The sequence below is a fragment of the Marmota monax genome, unplaced genomic scaffold (assembly GCF_021218885.2).
Source record: "Marmota monax isolate L192 unplaced genomic scaffold, Marmota_monax_Labrador192_F-V1.1 WCK01_AAM20220418_F8-fsc00236, whole genome shotgun sequence".
NCBI classification, from domain to species: Eukaryota; Metazoa; Chordata; class Mammalia; order Rodentia; family Sciuridae; genus Marmota; species Marmota monax.
Genome location: NW_026693806.1, coordinates 294,770 through 306,514, shown reverse-complemented (window position 1 = coordinate 306,514; position 11,745 = coordinate 294,770). Strand labels below are relative to the sequence as shown.

Below are 11,745 nucleotides of genomic sequence, written 5' to 3'. Positions count from 1 at the left end.
ACCAAGTGTGGTGGCATATACCTATAATCCTAGGTACTCAGGTACGCGAGGCAGGAGGATCACAAGTTCCAGGTCAGCCTGGGCAACTTAACAAGACCCTATCAGAATAAAAAATAAAAAGGGCTGGGGATGTAGCTCAGAGAGTGAGTGCACTAGGTATGAAAAAAAAAAAAAAAAAAAAAGCAAACTGGTAGAATGGAGCTCAGAAATCTATGCACATTTGTTTTGAGGACAACTGCCCAAACGTGTTTGCAAAATCATCTTATACTAAATTTACCCAAAAATTCACTTAACCTCTACTCATGCTCTCCTAAGATCTGCCCAGCTAGCTTCTGTTCTACGGGTAATGTGTGTCTGAATTAATTGGGGAATTTAGGGAGAACAGGACCAACAAGAAATGATGATGTACTTCATAGGCACAAATAACTAAGAATATCTTTCATTTTTTATCAATAGGAAATTAGCCATAACAGTCATCATAAGCACATATGAATTTTTTAATAGCACACAAAGATAAGTTGATCTTAGGAAGATCATGTGCAGTGATATCAAGAGCTTTACTTTAAAACAGTACAAAGTATGGTCTTATTTACACGTAAAAGGCAGAAAATTAAATTCATCAGAAACATCAGATCCAATAAAACATGACTGGCATGGTTTGTATATGATATATTTAGTTAACTAGCACATAAAATATATTTATAAAACTTTTTGTTAATACCAGAAGTCTCTGCTCTTAGATTTAAACTAGATTTTTAACGCCCAACAACTAATCACTTCCAAAAGAAAAAAAATCAGGTTACTGCAACATGCAATGGAAGAACTCTCTTGATACAACACAGGGGACCATCCTAGATTGTCTAGATCAGAAAGTGACTGGCACTTGACTCTGCTATTTTATTGTGGGAGCCCTTTATTGACATCTTGAGATTTAAGTAGAATAATCACACACAAAATACTTAAGTGTTTTAAATATGTACAACTCAAGACAATCATTCAAGCATATACTCGAGGACCTAAATTCTCAACCTGGACACTTTAGTATAAGCTACTGATACCACTACTCACTGCTTCACCAGAATGGCTGTATATTTTTCCCACCAAAAGTAGAGCTATTGCACCATACGTTCATGGTCTCTGCAAAGAAAAGAAATCATTGTCTTGGTTTATATTTCCTTTAAAAAGTAAATTTTCTACAAATAATTTTAAGAACCTAGACAGTGAAATCTGAAGTTTTCTCAGTTCTTTTTAATGCAAATGGTACCCACACATACACAAAGTCAATATGGTTATTTGTAAAATGTGTAAAATGATCAGTTCTGAAACACAACTAGATATAACCTTTAATATGCATGTGCCAAAGAATTAAAATGCACAAGCATTTTTAAACACAAAATATGTACTTCATGATTCTTTAATTCATGTCAGGTAAAAAAAAAAATAGTTTCAGAAAGATTTTTCAGGGTTCAAATTTGCTTTATAACTATTTAAGATGGGACTAATAAGCAGAATAATGTGTACAGAGAAGCTATTGATCTTAGTAAATAATGTCCCTTCAGACATGGATTGAACAGGTGAGAAACTACCTTTTCAGAAGCCAGAACTGAAGTTTTTACCTTTTGCAGATAATCTTGACTGGTTAAATATTTCTATGCTTGGAATTGCTAAAGTTAGAGCTGTGTTTAAGCAACAAGTCTAAAAGTTTGCAGGCAGATAAAAGATATCCATAATCATTTCTACTGCCCTAAAACAAAGGAACAGAGGCTTTCAAAAAAAAGGGATGGGAGGACTGAGATTGCTGCCCTTTCAGTTTGCTACTGTGGTAAAAGAACGTTTACATCACCAGGCCAGGTGGGATGGTGCACACTTGCAATCCCAGCAACTTGGGAGGTTGAGACAGGAGGATTGCAAGTTAAAGATCAGCACAGTAACTAAGTGAGACCCCATCTCAAAATAAAAAATTAAATCAAAAAGGGCTGGGGATGTTAACTCAGTGGTAAAGCAACCCTGGGGGTTCAATCCCTAGTACAAAAAAAAAAAAAAAAAAGGAATATTTGATATTTGCATCTGAGGGTATGCAATCAAGAAACAAAAAATCCAAAATGTAGAAAATTCTATAAGACTTTCTGGGATCCTAATTTGAACAAAACGTAAACAATCTTGGGGCTGGGGTTGTGGCTCAGTGGTAGAGCATTCTCCTAGCACATGTGAGGAACTGGGTTTGATCCTCAGCACCACATAAAATACAGGTATTGTGTTCACCTACAACTAAAAAAAAAAAAAAAAAAATTGAGATGTTCATTTTGAGACTGTTTATGACATTTTAACACTAACTAGAAGTTTAATGGTATAAAGGAATTGTTGCTATTATTTTAAATGTGAATGGTAGTATGGGGTCTTTTTTAACTATTTATCTTTTTAGAGATCTATACTGAAATATTTATGGTTATGCCTGGAAATTGCTTCAAAATAATTCAGTGAAGGCAACTGTAACAACTTTGACTAAAAAGCAGTGAATGTTGAAGCTAAACAATACATGTATGAAGGTTCATTTCCATAATAAAAGAGTTCAACAAAAGCACCTCATCACTGATTTCTTATTGTCTAAACCATTAATAATTAATAATCACTAAGTAACTTGAAGGAATACTTATTACATATCAAAATTACAAAAGCATAAGATTAAGGAAGAAAAGGAAAACCCAAACTGAATTCATAGTGTTGATTATTCTTACCAGCTAGTATTTAACTGTTTTCATTACACATTGCTAACAAGCTGAATAACAGGCAGGAAATTTAAACTAAGAGAGCTAGAGATGTAGCTCAGTAGTAGAGCAAGCACCAGAACCTGGGTACCATACCTAGCAATGCAACCAAAGAAAGGAAAAAAAAAAAAGGAGGCCAGGCATGATGGTGCTTGGGAGGGGACTTGGGAGGCTGAGGCAGAAGGATCAAAAGTTCAAAGCCAGCCTTACTCTTACAATTAAAAAAAAAAAAAAAAAAGGTAGGGAGTGTGGAGAGCTGGGGATGTCACTCAGTGGAAAACTGCCCCTGATTTCAATTCCCAGTAGCAAAGGAGGAAAAGAAAAGGCAAAAAGCCCAGGGTAAACTAGAGAACGCATGTTTTACCTAAAGGCATTCAGTTTCAAATAAATATTTCACTAAACAAAATATGTTTTTAACCAGATACTCAAACACCCTCATTTAGTGTGACCATGTCATTTACAGCCAAACAAGATACCTAGAAGAAAGGAGAAATAACACTCAACCAGGATGGTGCAGGCCCCTTCACGGTATTCACCTTACATGTGCAGTCATGTATTGCTTAATGGTGGGGATATGTTCTGAGAATATCAGTGTATACTTATTAAACTAAGACAGCTATAACTTCCTTGGGTAATATAATCTTATGGGGCTACTATCAAAAAATATGGTTCAAGAATATCATCTGTCCTTTCTAAAATGTCATTATGCAGCACATAAATATATATAAAAGCTGGAGCTTAAGCCTGCTTGTTTATATGTAAGTGAACTGGTCAAAGCCAAACAAATTAGCCTCAGAAGAACTAGAGAGGGCCTGAAGGTACAGTGCTATGGTAGAAAGCACGCTTAACATGCTTGAAGCCCTCGGCTTAATAAATAGCACCAAAATAAATAAATAAATAAAAACAAAAGCAGTAACACTTTTTGCAGACTGAAGAAAGGCACACGTACGCTGACATAGTCTCCCAAACATTCATTCTTTCCCAATTATCTCAGACAGACAGGAATCAAAGCTTCAGAGCTTTATGTCCTCCAATATTCAAGCTAAGGAAACAGGGAGTGTCCAGAGCAGAAGCCTGGCTACTAATTGAAGAAATTTGCTTGGCTCCAAGACCCATGTTCTTTGTATTATCCCACACAGCCACTAAAATTAAGCACTGAATTTCAGAAATACATATTTTTTTACTTTCTGCTTGAAAGAAAAGTTGATAGCCCAACTGACTCTTTAATACGAAAGTAGAAAAAAACAAGAGGTTTTAGAATTAAGTTTGAATCCTTATTTTACTTACAAGGCAACTGGCCAAATTAAATGAACCTCAATTTCTTCCTAGATAAATGAAAAATACTACCAGAGCTATAAAAACTAAAGCATGTGGTACAATGCCTGGTAAAAAATAGGTTCTCAATAGGAAACTCCTGTTATTTTTACCTCGAGGTATAATTCTATATCCTATTCAAATGGGATACAAATTATTTTTAAAAGTGACTAATGAGGGCTGGGGATGTGGCTCAAGCGGTAGCACGCTCGCCTGGCATGCGTGCAGCCCGGGTTCGATCCTCAGCACCACATACAAACAAAGATGTTGTGTCCACTGAAAACTAAAATAAATAAATAAATATTTTAAAAATCTCTCTCTCTCTTTAAAAAAAAAAAAGTGACTAATGAATATAGTGTAGTCATGGCCTTGGTAGAATTTATTTAAAAAAAAAAAAAAGAAAGAAAATTTTCTGGATCCATCAGTTAACACCAGAACTATATATGAAATCAGGCAATGAAGGTAAGTGCAGGGCTGAGGCCATGGCTCAGGGTAGAGCATACTAGGTAGCAAAGCCCTTGGTTCAGTACCCAGCACTGGGGAAAACACAAAAACATGGGCGGGGGGCTGGGGGGTTGCCACGTTATAATGAAAAAGGAACTACTCAATCATGGGTCTTAGGATAATTCCTTGAATAGCTAAACCGTAAAGTCACTGTGTTTTATTTCCTCACCATTTCCATGACTGGCTTCTCCACGTAGGTTTTAGAAGGCAGGGACTGTGTATCACACACTATACTCAAAATACCTAGGAGGGTACCACATCACATTACATACCGAAGTGCTCAATAAATATTTTCTTGAATTAAAATGTTGATATGGGATTGGAGATGGAGCTCAATGGTAGAGAGTTTGCTTATCATACATGCAAGGGCCTAGGTTCCATACCACACTGAAAAACAAATTGAGATTGTCCCCTTAATGGCTTTTTTAACAAATAAAATAGCTCTTTCAAGCCAGATGGACAGATGTAGTGGCACGTGTCACCTGCAATACCAGCTACTATAGTCTCTGCTACTCAAGGAGCTGAAGCAAGAGAATTGCTTTAGCCCCAGAGATGGAGGCCAGCCTGGACAACATAGCAAGACCCTGTCTCATTAAAAAAAAAAAAAAAAAGAAAAGCTCTTCCAACAGAAGAAATCACTGTTTATAAGAAACACTGTTAGCAAACGAGACCAAATTCAAAATTGCAATTTTCTACCAAAGAAAATTTTTAAAAAATCAAAACACTGACAGAATGAGCACCAAAAAAACAGGAAAGCACTATCCATTCCATTTCTAAAAACAACTTACCTTATTGCACCTTTCTTTTGCAGATTTGAAATTCAGATTCTCTCACAATCACTGGCCTCTTCTGTTTGATTCAATAGCATACACACTAGAGTGTCTCTGTCGCTATTAAATACATCAGTTGAAAGGACACTTGTCTTATTCTACTTTCTAACTAGGAAACCAGAAGTACAAAAGTCCTAACCCCCAATTTTTTATTTTTTAATTGCAGAGCAGGGTGGTGCACACCTGTAATCCAAGCTACTTGGAAGGCTGAGGCAGAAGGATGGCAAGTTCAAGGCCATCCTGGGCAACTTAGCAAGATCTTGTCTCAAACTAAAAATAAAAAAAGGGCTGGGTGTATAGCTTATTAGTAGAGCACCCATAGGTTCAATCCTCACTACACCCCCCCCCCCAAAAAAAAAAGGGTTAGATGTGTAACTGTGGTAGAGTGCTTGCCTAGCATGCATGAAGCCCTGGTTCATTTGCCAGCAACATCAAAAAAAAAAAAAAAAAAAAAATTAAACAAGGCATGGTACTGCATGCCTGTAATCCCAGCAGCTAGGAAGGCAGGAAGATTCAAAGCCAGCCTCAGCAAAAGCGAGGCACTAAGCAACTCAGTGAGACCCTGTCTCTAAATAAAACACAATAGGGCTGAGAATGTGGCTCAGTCAAGTGCCCCTGAATTCAATCCTTGGTACCTCCCCACAAAAAAAGTTAAGATTAAACAACATACAGAGGGCTGGGGATGTGGCTCAAGCGGTAGCGCGCTCGCCTGGCATGCATGCGGCCCGGGTTCAATCCTCAGCACCACATACAAACAAAGATGTTGTGTCCGCCGAAAACTAAAAAATAGATATTAAAAAAAAAACTTTAAAAAAATAAACAACATACAGAGCAACTGTAACTGCTCCTGTCTTTTTCCCAGAACATCATACTTCAATATAAATTTTAAATGTTTCTTTTTTTCCCCATACGGAAAAGGATTTCTGAAACTTGATGGGAGGGCAAGGAATTAAAAGTAAAACATACTAATAAGTCATTTCCAAACAGGTGAGACACCATTAGTGTGTGCTATTGCAGGAAACAGAATGGAGAGCAGTGAATGGGAGTCTCTGCACTTCATATCTGCAAAAGAAGAGAATAAAAAGGTTAACTAACTTAAAACAGGTTATCTTTTACTTGTTTAAAGAAGTGCCCATAAACATTTTAAATCAAAAGATGGCCTGGGGGAGTGGTGCAAGCCTGCAATCCCAGCCACTTGGGAAGCTGAGGCAGAAGGAAGGCAGGCTCAAAGTCAGCCTTAGCAACTTAGCAAGGCTCTAAGCAACTTAATGAGACCCTGTCTCAAAATTTAAAAAAGGGCTGGAGATGTGGCTCAGTGTTAAGTGTCCTTGGGTTCAATCCCCGGTACAAAAATTTTAAAAAGGATGAACATGTACTGGTTAAGACAGATTTGTAGATGAACTCTACCTTCTAGTCCTTAAAACAAATTTTCTGGCATGGTGGCCCACACCTGTAATCCCAATATTGGGGAGGTTGAGACAGAGGAACAGCAAGTTAGAGGCCAGCTTCGACAAATTAGCAAAACCTGTCTCAAAAAATAAAAAGGCTTGATGATATAGCTCAATGACAAAGTGCTCCTGAGTGCAACTCCCAGGTGGGGGTGGGGTGGCGATATAAATTTAAATCGCATCTATAGTATTAGAAATTATGTTAAAAAGGATGTGTGTGTGCATATATACATATATACACATATATATCCTATCTCTTCTTTAGATAGTTCTTTTAACTATCATTAAAATTGGCAAAATATTCTTCCCTATTTAATAGTTACCTATGGGGAACTGCTGACAGTAGTAAGAATAACAGTAAAAGGTTTAACTTAACAAACGCTCTTTCCCCAGTAAGGAGTGACAGGTAACCTTTTAAGAACCCATTGCACACACCCCTTTCTCCAACCCTGCTAAAGTTAAAGGTTAATTTGAGGACAGACAAGTGCTCCTGTGCATCTTTTCCGCCCTGTAGTACCCTGTTCCCTGCAAAACTCCATCTGCATTTTGCATTAACCCACCCGATCCTGGGTAGGTGAACCAGGGCCAAGTCTCAGGAAGCTGAGAGTGGGAGGCGAGATCCACGACCCCCTCCATCTGCACCCGCGCCCCCTGACCCGTGGCACACCTGCCCGCGCAGGCGCCCACCTGGGGCAGGGACCGCCCTCTCCCAGGCTCGCGCGCTGCCCCACGCGGAGCGCGCGCGACGCGCAGCTCAGAACCGGAGGGCGGTGCAGGCGGCGGGGCCCCAAGCACAGGAGGCAAAAGCCTGGGAGAAGGGCCGCCGGGGCTCACTCTCTCTCTCGGGACCGTGCCGGCGCAGCGAGCGGGGCACGGGCGCGGTACCTTTTGGACAGATCCATGAGGACCCCGGAGAAGAGCTTCTCTCCGAGGCGGAACGACACGACGAGCGCGTCCTCAATGATGTGGTCCAGAGTGACCCGCACCTCCGAGCCGGGAATCAATTGCGACACCGCGGAGTCCCCGCCCGCCGGCGGCACCAGCGCCGGAGCTGTGGGCTGGGGCAGCGGCGTGTCCTCGCGCTCCTCGGGAGCCGGGGGCTGCTCGCAAAGCGGCTCTGGGGAAGGTGGAAGGTCCGGCCCTTCTTGAGACGCGGCAACCGCCGGCTCCGCCACCCGGACGGGTAGCTTCTCCTCAGCCTCCAGCTCCGGCCCCGCCGCCTCCGGGCTGCGGGCGAGCTCCCCTGGCGGCGGCGGCGGCGGCGGGAGCAGCGGCTCGTCGGCCTGAGGAGCGGACTGCTGCCCGTCGGCCTCGCCGTCCGGCACAGACGCTTCAGTGGCCGTGACCGGGAGGGGGTCAGTGCCGGCCTCGCTGCCGGGGATGGGCTCCATCTCCGGCTCGGCCTCGCCGGCGCCCCCCTCCCCGGGGGACGCAGCAGTCGCTGCCGCCTCTGCAGCCACGGCCGCCATTTTCTTCCTGGCTTCTCCCTCCTCCAACTCCGGCTGCGGCGGCGGCGGCACCGCTGCTTGGTTCCCTAGGCCTTCCCCTCCCTCCCGCGAACAGTTTCGTCCCGCCCTTTCCCTCATGCTCGCTATTGGCACCGCGCCATTGGCTCCATCCTACACCCCTCCCGCACTTGTGCTATGCCATTGGTCAGGCCAGGACGTCTTTCATCTAGTTAGTCCATCCCTCCCACACAGAATAAGAACTTCTCATTGGTCGGATGAGTTGTCAAATGTCGAATCTGAGAGGAGGAGTCGGGGTGGGCTCAGAGGGGGCGGGAAAAATCACAAAAGCCGAGCTCCGTACTTTATTTCCTCTTTCTATTGGTTCAAAGGGAAAATGTAGCTTTATGATTGGCTTACGCTCCTGCCCATTATCAGTCCCGGTCTTCGGAGGTGGGAGAAAGGACGAGATCACGTGGTGCGCTTGTTCTTTCAAAGATGACGGAGAGGAGGAGTAACGGGAGAATACGGGAGGGGGAACCACGTCCCAAGAATCTCTGCGCAGAGATCCTTAGAATAAATGTTATTTCTAGGGGCGGACCTGCTTGTGGCAGAGTGTGGGTACGACAGGCGTCTTTGGGAAGAACAACTAAAGTTGAGAATAATTTTGCAAGCACTTTTTGAGCCCCTACTCTGGTCTTCACTTTACTAGTATGGCTATAGTATGATGTACGATACATTCCCCATAATCTCAAGGCAGCCGCTCGAGTCTCCACACAAGGAGTGTTTTCCTTCACTTTTTAGGAACAAAGAAAGAATCTCCACTTTCCAGGAATTTAGTAATTTCAAAGAAGGAAAATGCTAATGAAAGAGAAGAGACACCTTCCCCCTAGACAAAGTGAAAGCAATCCTGAGACATTGCTCATTCTCTCCAAAAATGGGACACACCTGGTCCCTGGCAAGCATTCTTTCTTTCCTGACCTGTCCTATTTGGGCCTATTTGGGTATTAAAAGTCTCTCTTCAGTGTCCTGATGCACCTCCTTCTCTACTTTCATTTTAAGTCTCTTGATTTGTTTGGAAGAATCTGAATGTGTTTCTCTCAGACTGCGCCTCAGTCAGTCCTTTTCTATGGAAGAACAGAGATTGTTAGGCAGTGAGTATGCTTACAGGACAGAGGGAAGAAAAGTTTCCGATGTTGAGGGAAACAAAAATGGAATTATAAAGAATAATTGCAGCTAACATTTTTTGAGTATCGTGCACTAGGTACTAGTATATTGTAATATACCTCTCATTTTATACTTACAGGTACTATTATTATACGTGTTTTATTAAAAATTGAGCTACAAAGAGGCTGCTAAGACCACTCACCTGCTAAACTGCACAGTCAGAATTCCAGTTTTGCATTAAAAAGCCCAAAAATGGCAATAAGCAAATATTGTTATGTGTCCTATTTATTTCACATCAGGTGGCTCTTGGGAAAAATCCAGTAGGAGATGTCAAACAGGAAAGTTTTAGAATCTAACAGAAGGAAATAAATGTACTTAGTGTTCATTCTGTAGCAGGGATTAGGAAGCAGAGTCTTAGGTTAAGGAGTTTGCACTCGCCTAGCATGGGTGAAGCCCTGCTTTTCACAGCGAAGTTGGGGGCGGGAGGCCGGGTCTGTTATCTCTTGCAGGCAAGATGCTTTCCTTCATGACACCCTATCTAGAGTTCACCACAATGAGTTAACCATACATATAGGCTGTGAAATTCTGAGACCCTGAGTTTACAAATTGTGTAATCTCCCACAGGGAGAAAAAAAATCTAACTTGGGTCCTAGGACCTTATTGCTTCTTATAGCAATTAATTGCAAGATACTGCAGTGAATAATTTACATTTCACATTTATATTGTGACATAGTAAGTCACCTCCTAAACTGTCATTTTCATTCTGCAACTCAAGTCTCTGTTGGCCTGCTATGTTGACCTCAAGTGTACCATGTTCTGCTTTACTTTCAGGGCCCTCTCTGTTCTCACCCTACCTTTCAAGATCTATTCTCCACTAGTCCTCAGGCCTTCTAATTCTGGGAATATCTGATCATCCATCCTTCATCCATTTATTCATTTATTCATTCAGCAAATAAATATTGAAGGCCAACTGTGCATCAGTTACTGGGATAGGCAGGTAGAAGGCATGCCATAAAGGTTACAAAAGATCTAGTTGGGGCTGGGGATGTGGCTCAAGTGGTGGCGCACTTGCCTGGCATGCGTGCGGCCCAGGTTTGATACTCAGCACCACAAACAAACGAAGATGTTGTGTCCGCCAAAAACTAGAAAATAAATATTGAAAAATTTTAAAAAAAAACCAAAAAACAAAAGATCTAGTAACTGCCTTTCTGAACCTTTTTATTTTTCCTAGTAGTAAAGCTAAGAAATAATCCAAAAAATGAATAAACAAGGGGCTGGGGTTGTGGCTCAGCAGTAAAGCGCCCGCCTAGCATGTGCAAGGCGCTGGGTTCAATCCTCAGCACCACATAAAAATAAATAAAATAAAGGCATTGTGTCCAACTACAACTAAAAAAACTTTAAATGAAGAAACAAGATGAGGGCTGGGGATGTGGCTCAAGCGGTAGTGCGCTCGCGGGGCATGCGCGCAGCCCCGGTTCGATCCTTAGCACCACATACAAAGATGTTGTATCTGCCAAAAACTAAAAAATAAATATTAAAAAATTCTCTCTCTCTCTCTCTCTCTCTCTCTCTCTCTCTCTCTCTCTCTCAAAAAAAAAAAAAGGAGAAAAGCTTTATTTATGAAAAAAAAGAAACAAGATGATGATGGATTGTGAGTAATACTATAAGAGATATAAACAGGGTAAGGTGACAGCAGATGGGAGAGGCAAAACAGTGTCTCCTCTAGAAAGGACAGATAAGGTGGGCTGAAAATGTCTCTCTAAAGACAGGACATTTGGGGCTGGGGTTGTAGCTCGGCGGTAGAGTGCTCACCTAGCACATGTGAGGCCCTGGGTTCGATCCTCAGCACCACATATAAATAAAATAAAAGTATTGTGTCCAACTACAACTAAAAAATAAATATAAAAAAAAAAAAGACAGGACATTTTAATTAAGATACAAAGGAAAAGAAAGAGCCAGCTATTGACATTGCCAGGTGTACATTGGGGTCAAAAATAACAGCAATTGTTTAAAGTTCTGAGGCAAAAGAGAGCTTGACTTGTTCCAGTGCGGTTGAAGAGGAATGAACACCAAGATGAGTGGGTGAGATGAGGTTGGGAAGGAAAACAAGGCCTAAATCATATGTCAAGCATACAAAAGTAAGGAATTTTGCCCTCAGGGAACTCCAGATCTAGTGGGGAACCTGGCTTTTACATTGGCTGTTGTCTCCTGGTCACTTCTGCAGTCACTGTCCTTCTGGCATAGAACTGGCATAGAGGAGCCCCTTGATGTT

General features: G+C 41.7%; 1 protein-coding gene across 4 annotated transcripts in view; it reads right to left on the bottom strand.

Annotated features, from left to right (window-relative positions):
* The window catches only part of Pwwp2a (PWWP domain containing 2A), a 37,399-nt gene extending 29,021 nt beyond the window's left edge, over positions 1-8,378 (bottom strand). For 2 of the 4 annotated variants that reach the window (XM_046462197.2, XM_046462198.2), the window contains exon 1: positions 7,747-8,378. In XM_046462197.2, the coding sequence (XP_046318153.1) occupies positions 7,747-8,330 (584 nt within the window). In that variant the 5' untranslated portion in view covers positions 8,331-8,378. The remainder of the gene's footprint in view (positions 1-7,746) is intronic. The other 2 variants (XM_046462199.2, XM_046462201.2) reach the window with 1 other exon arrangement.
* Between the last annotated feature and the right edge of the window lie 3,367 nt (positions 8,379-11,745).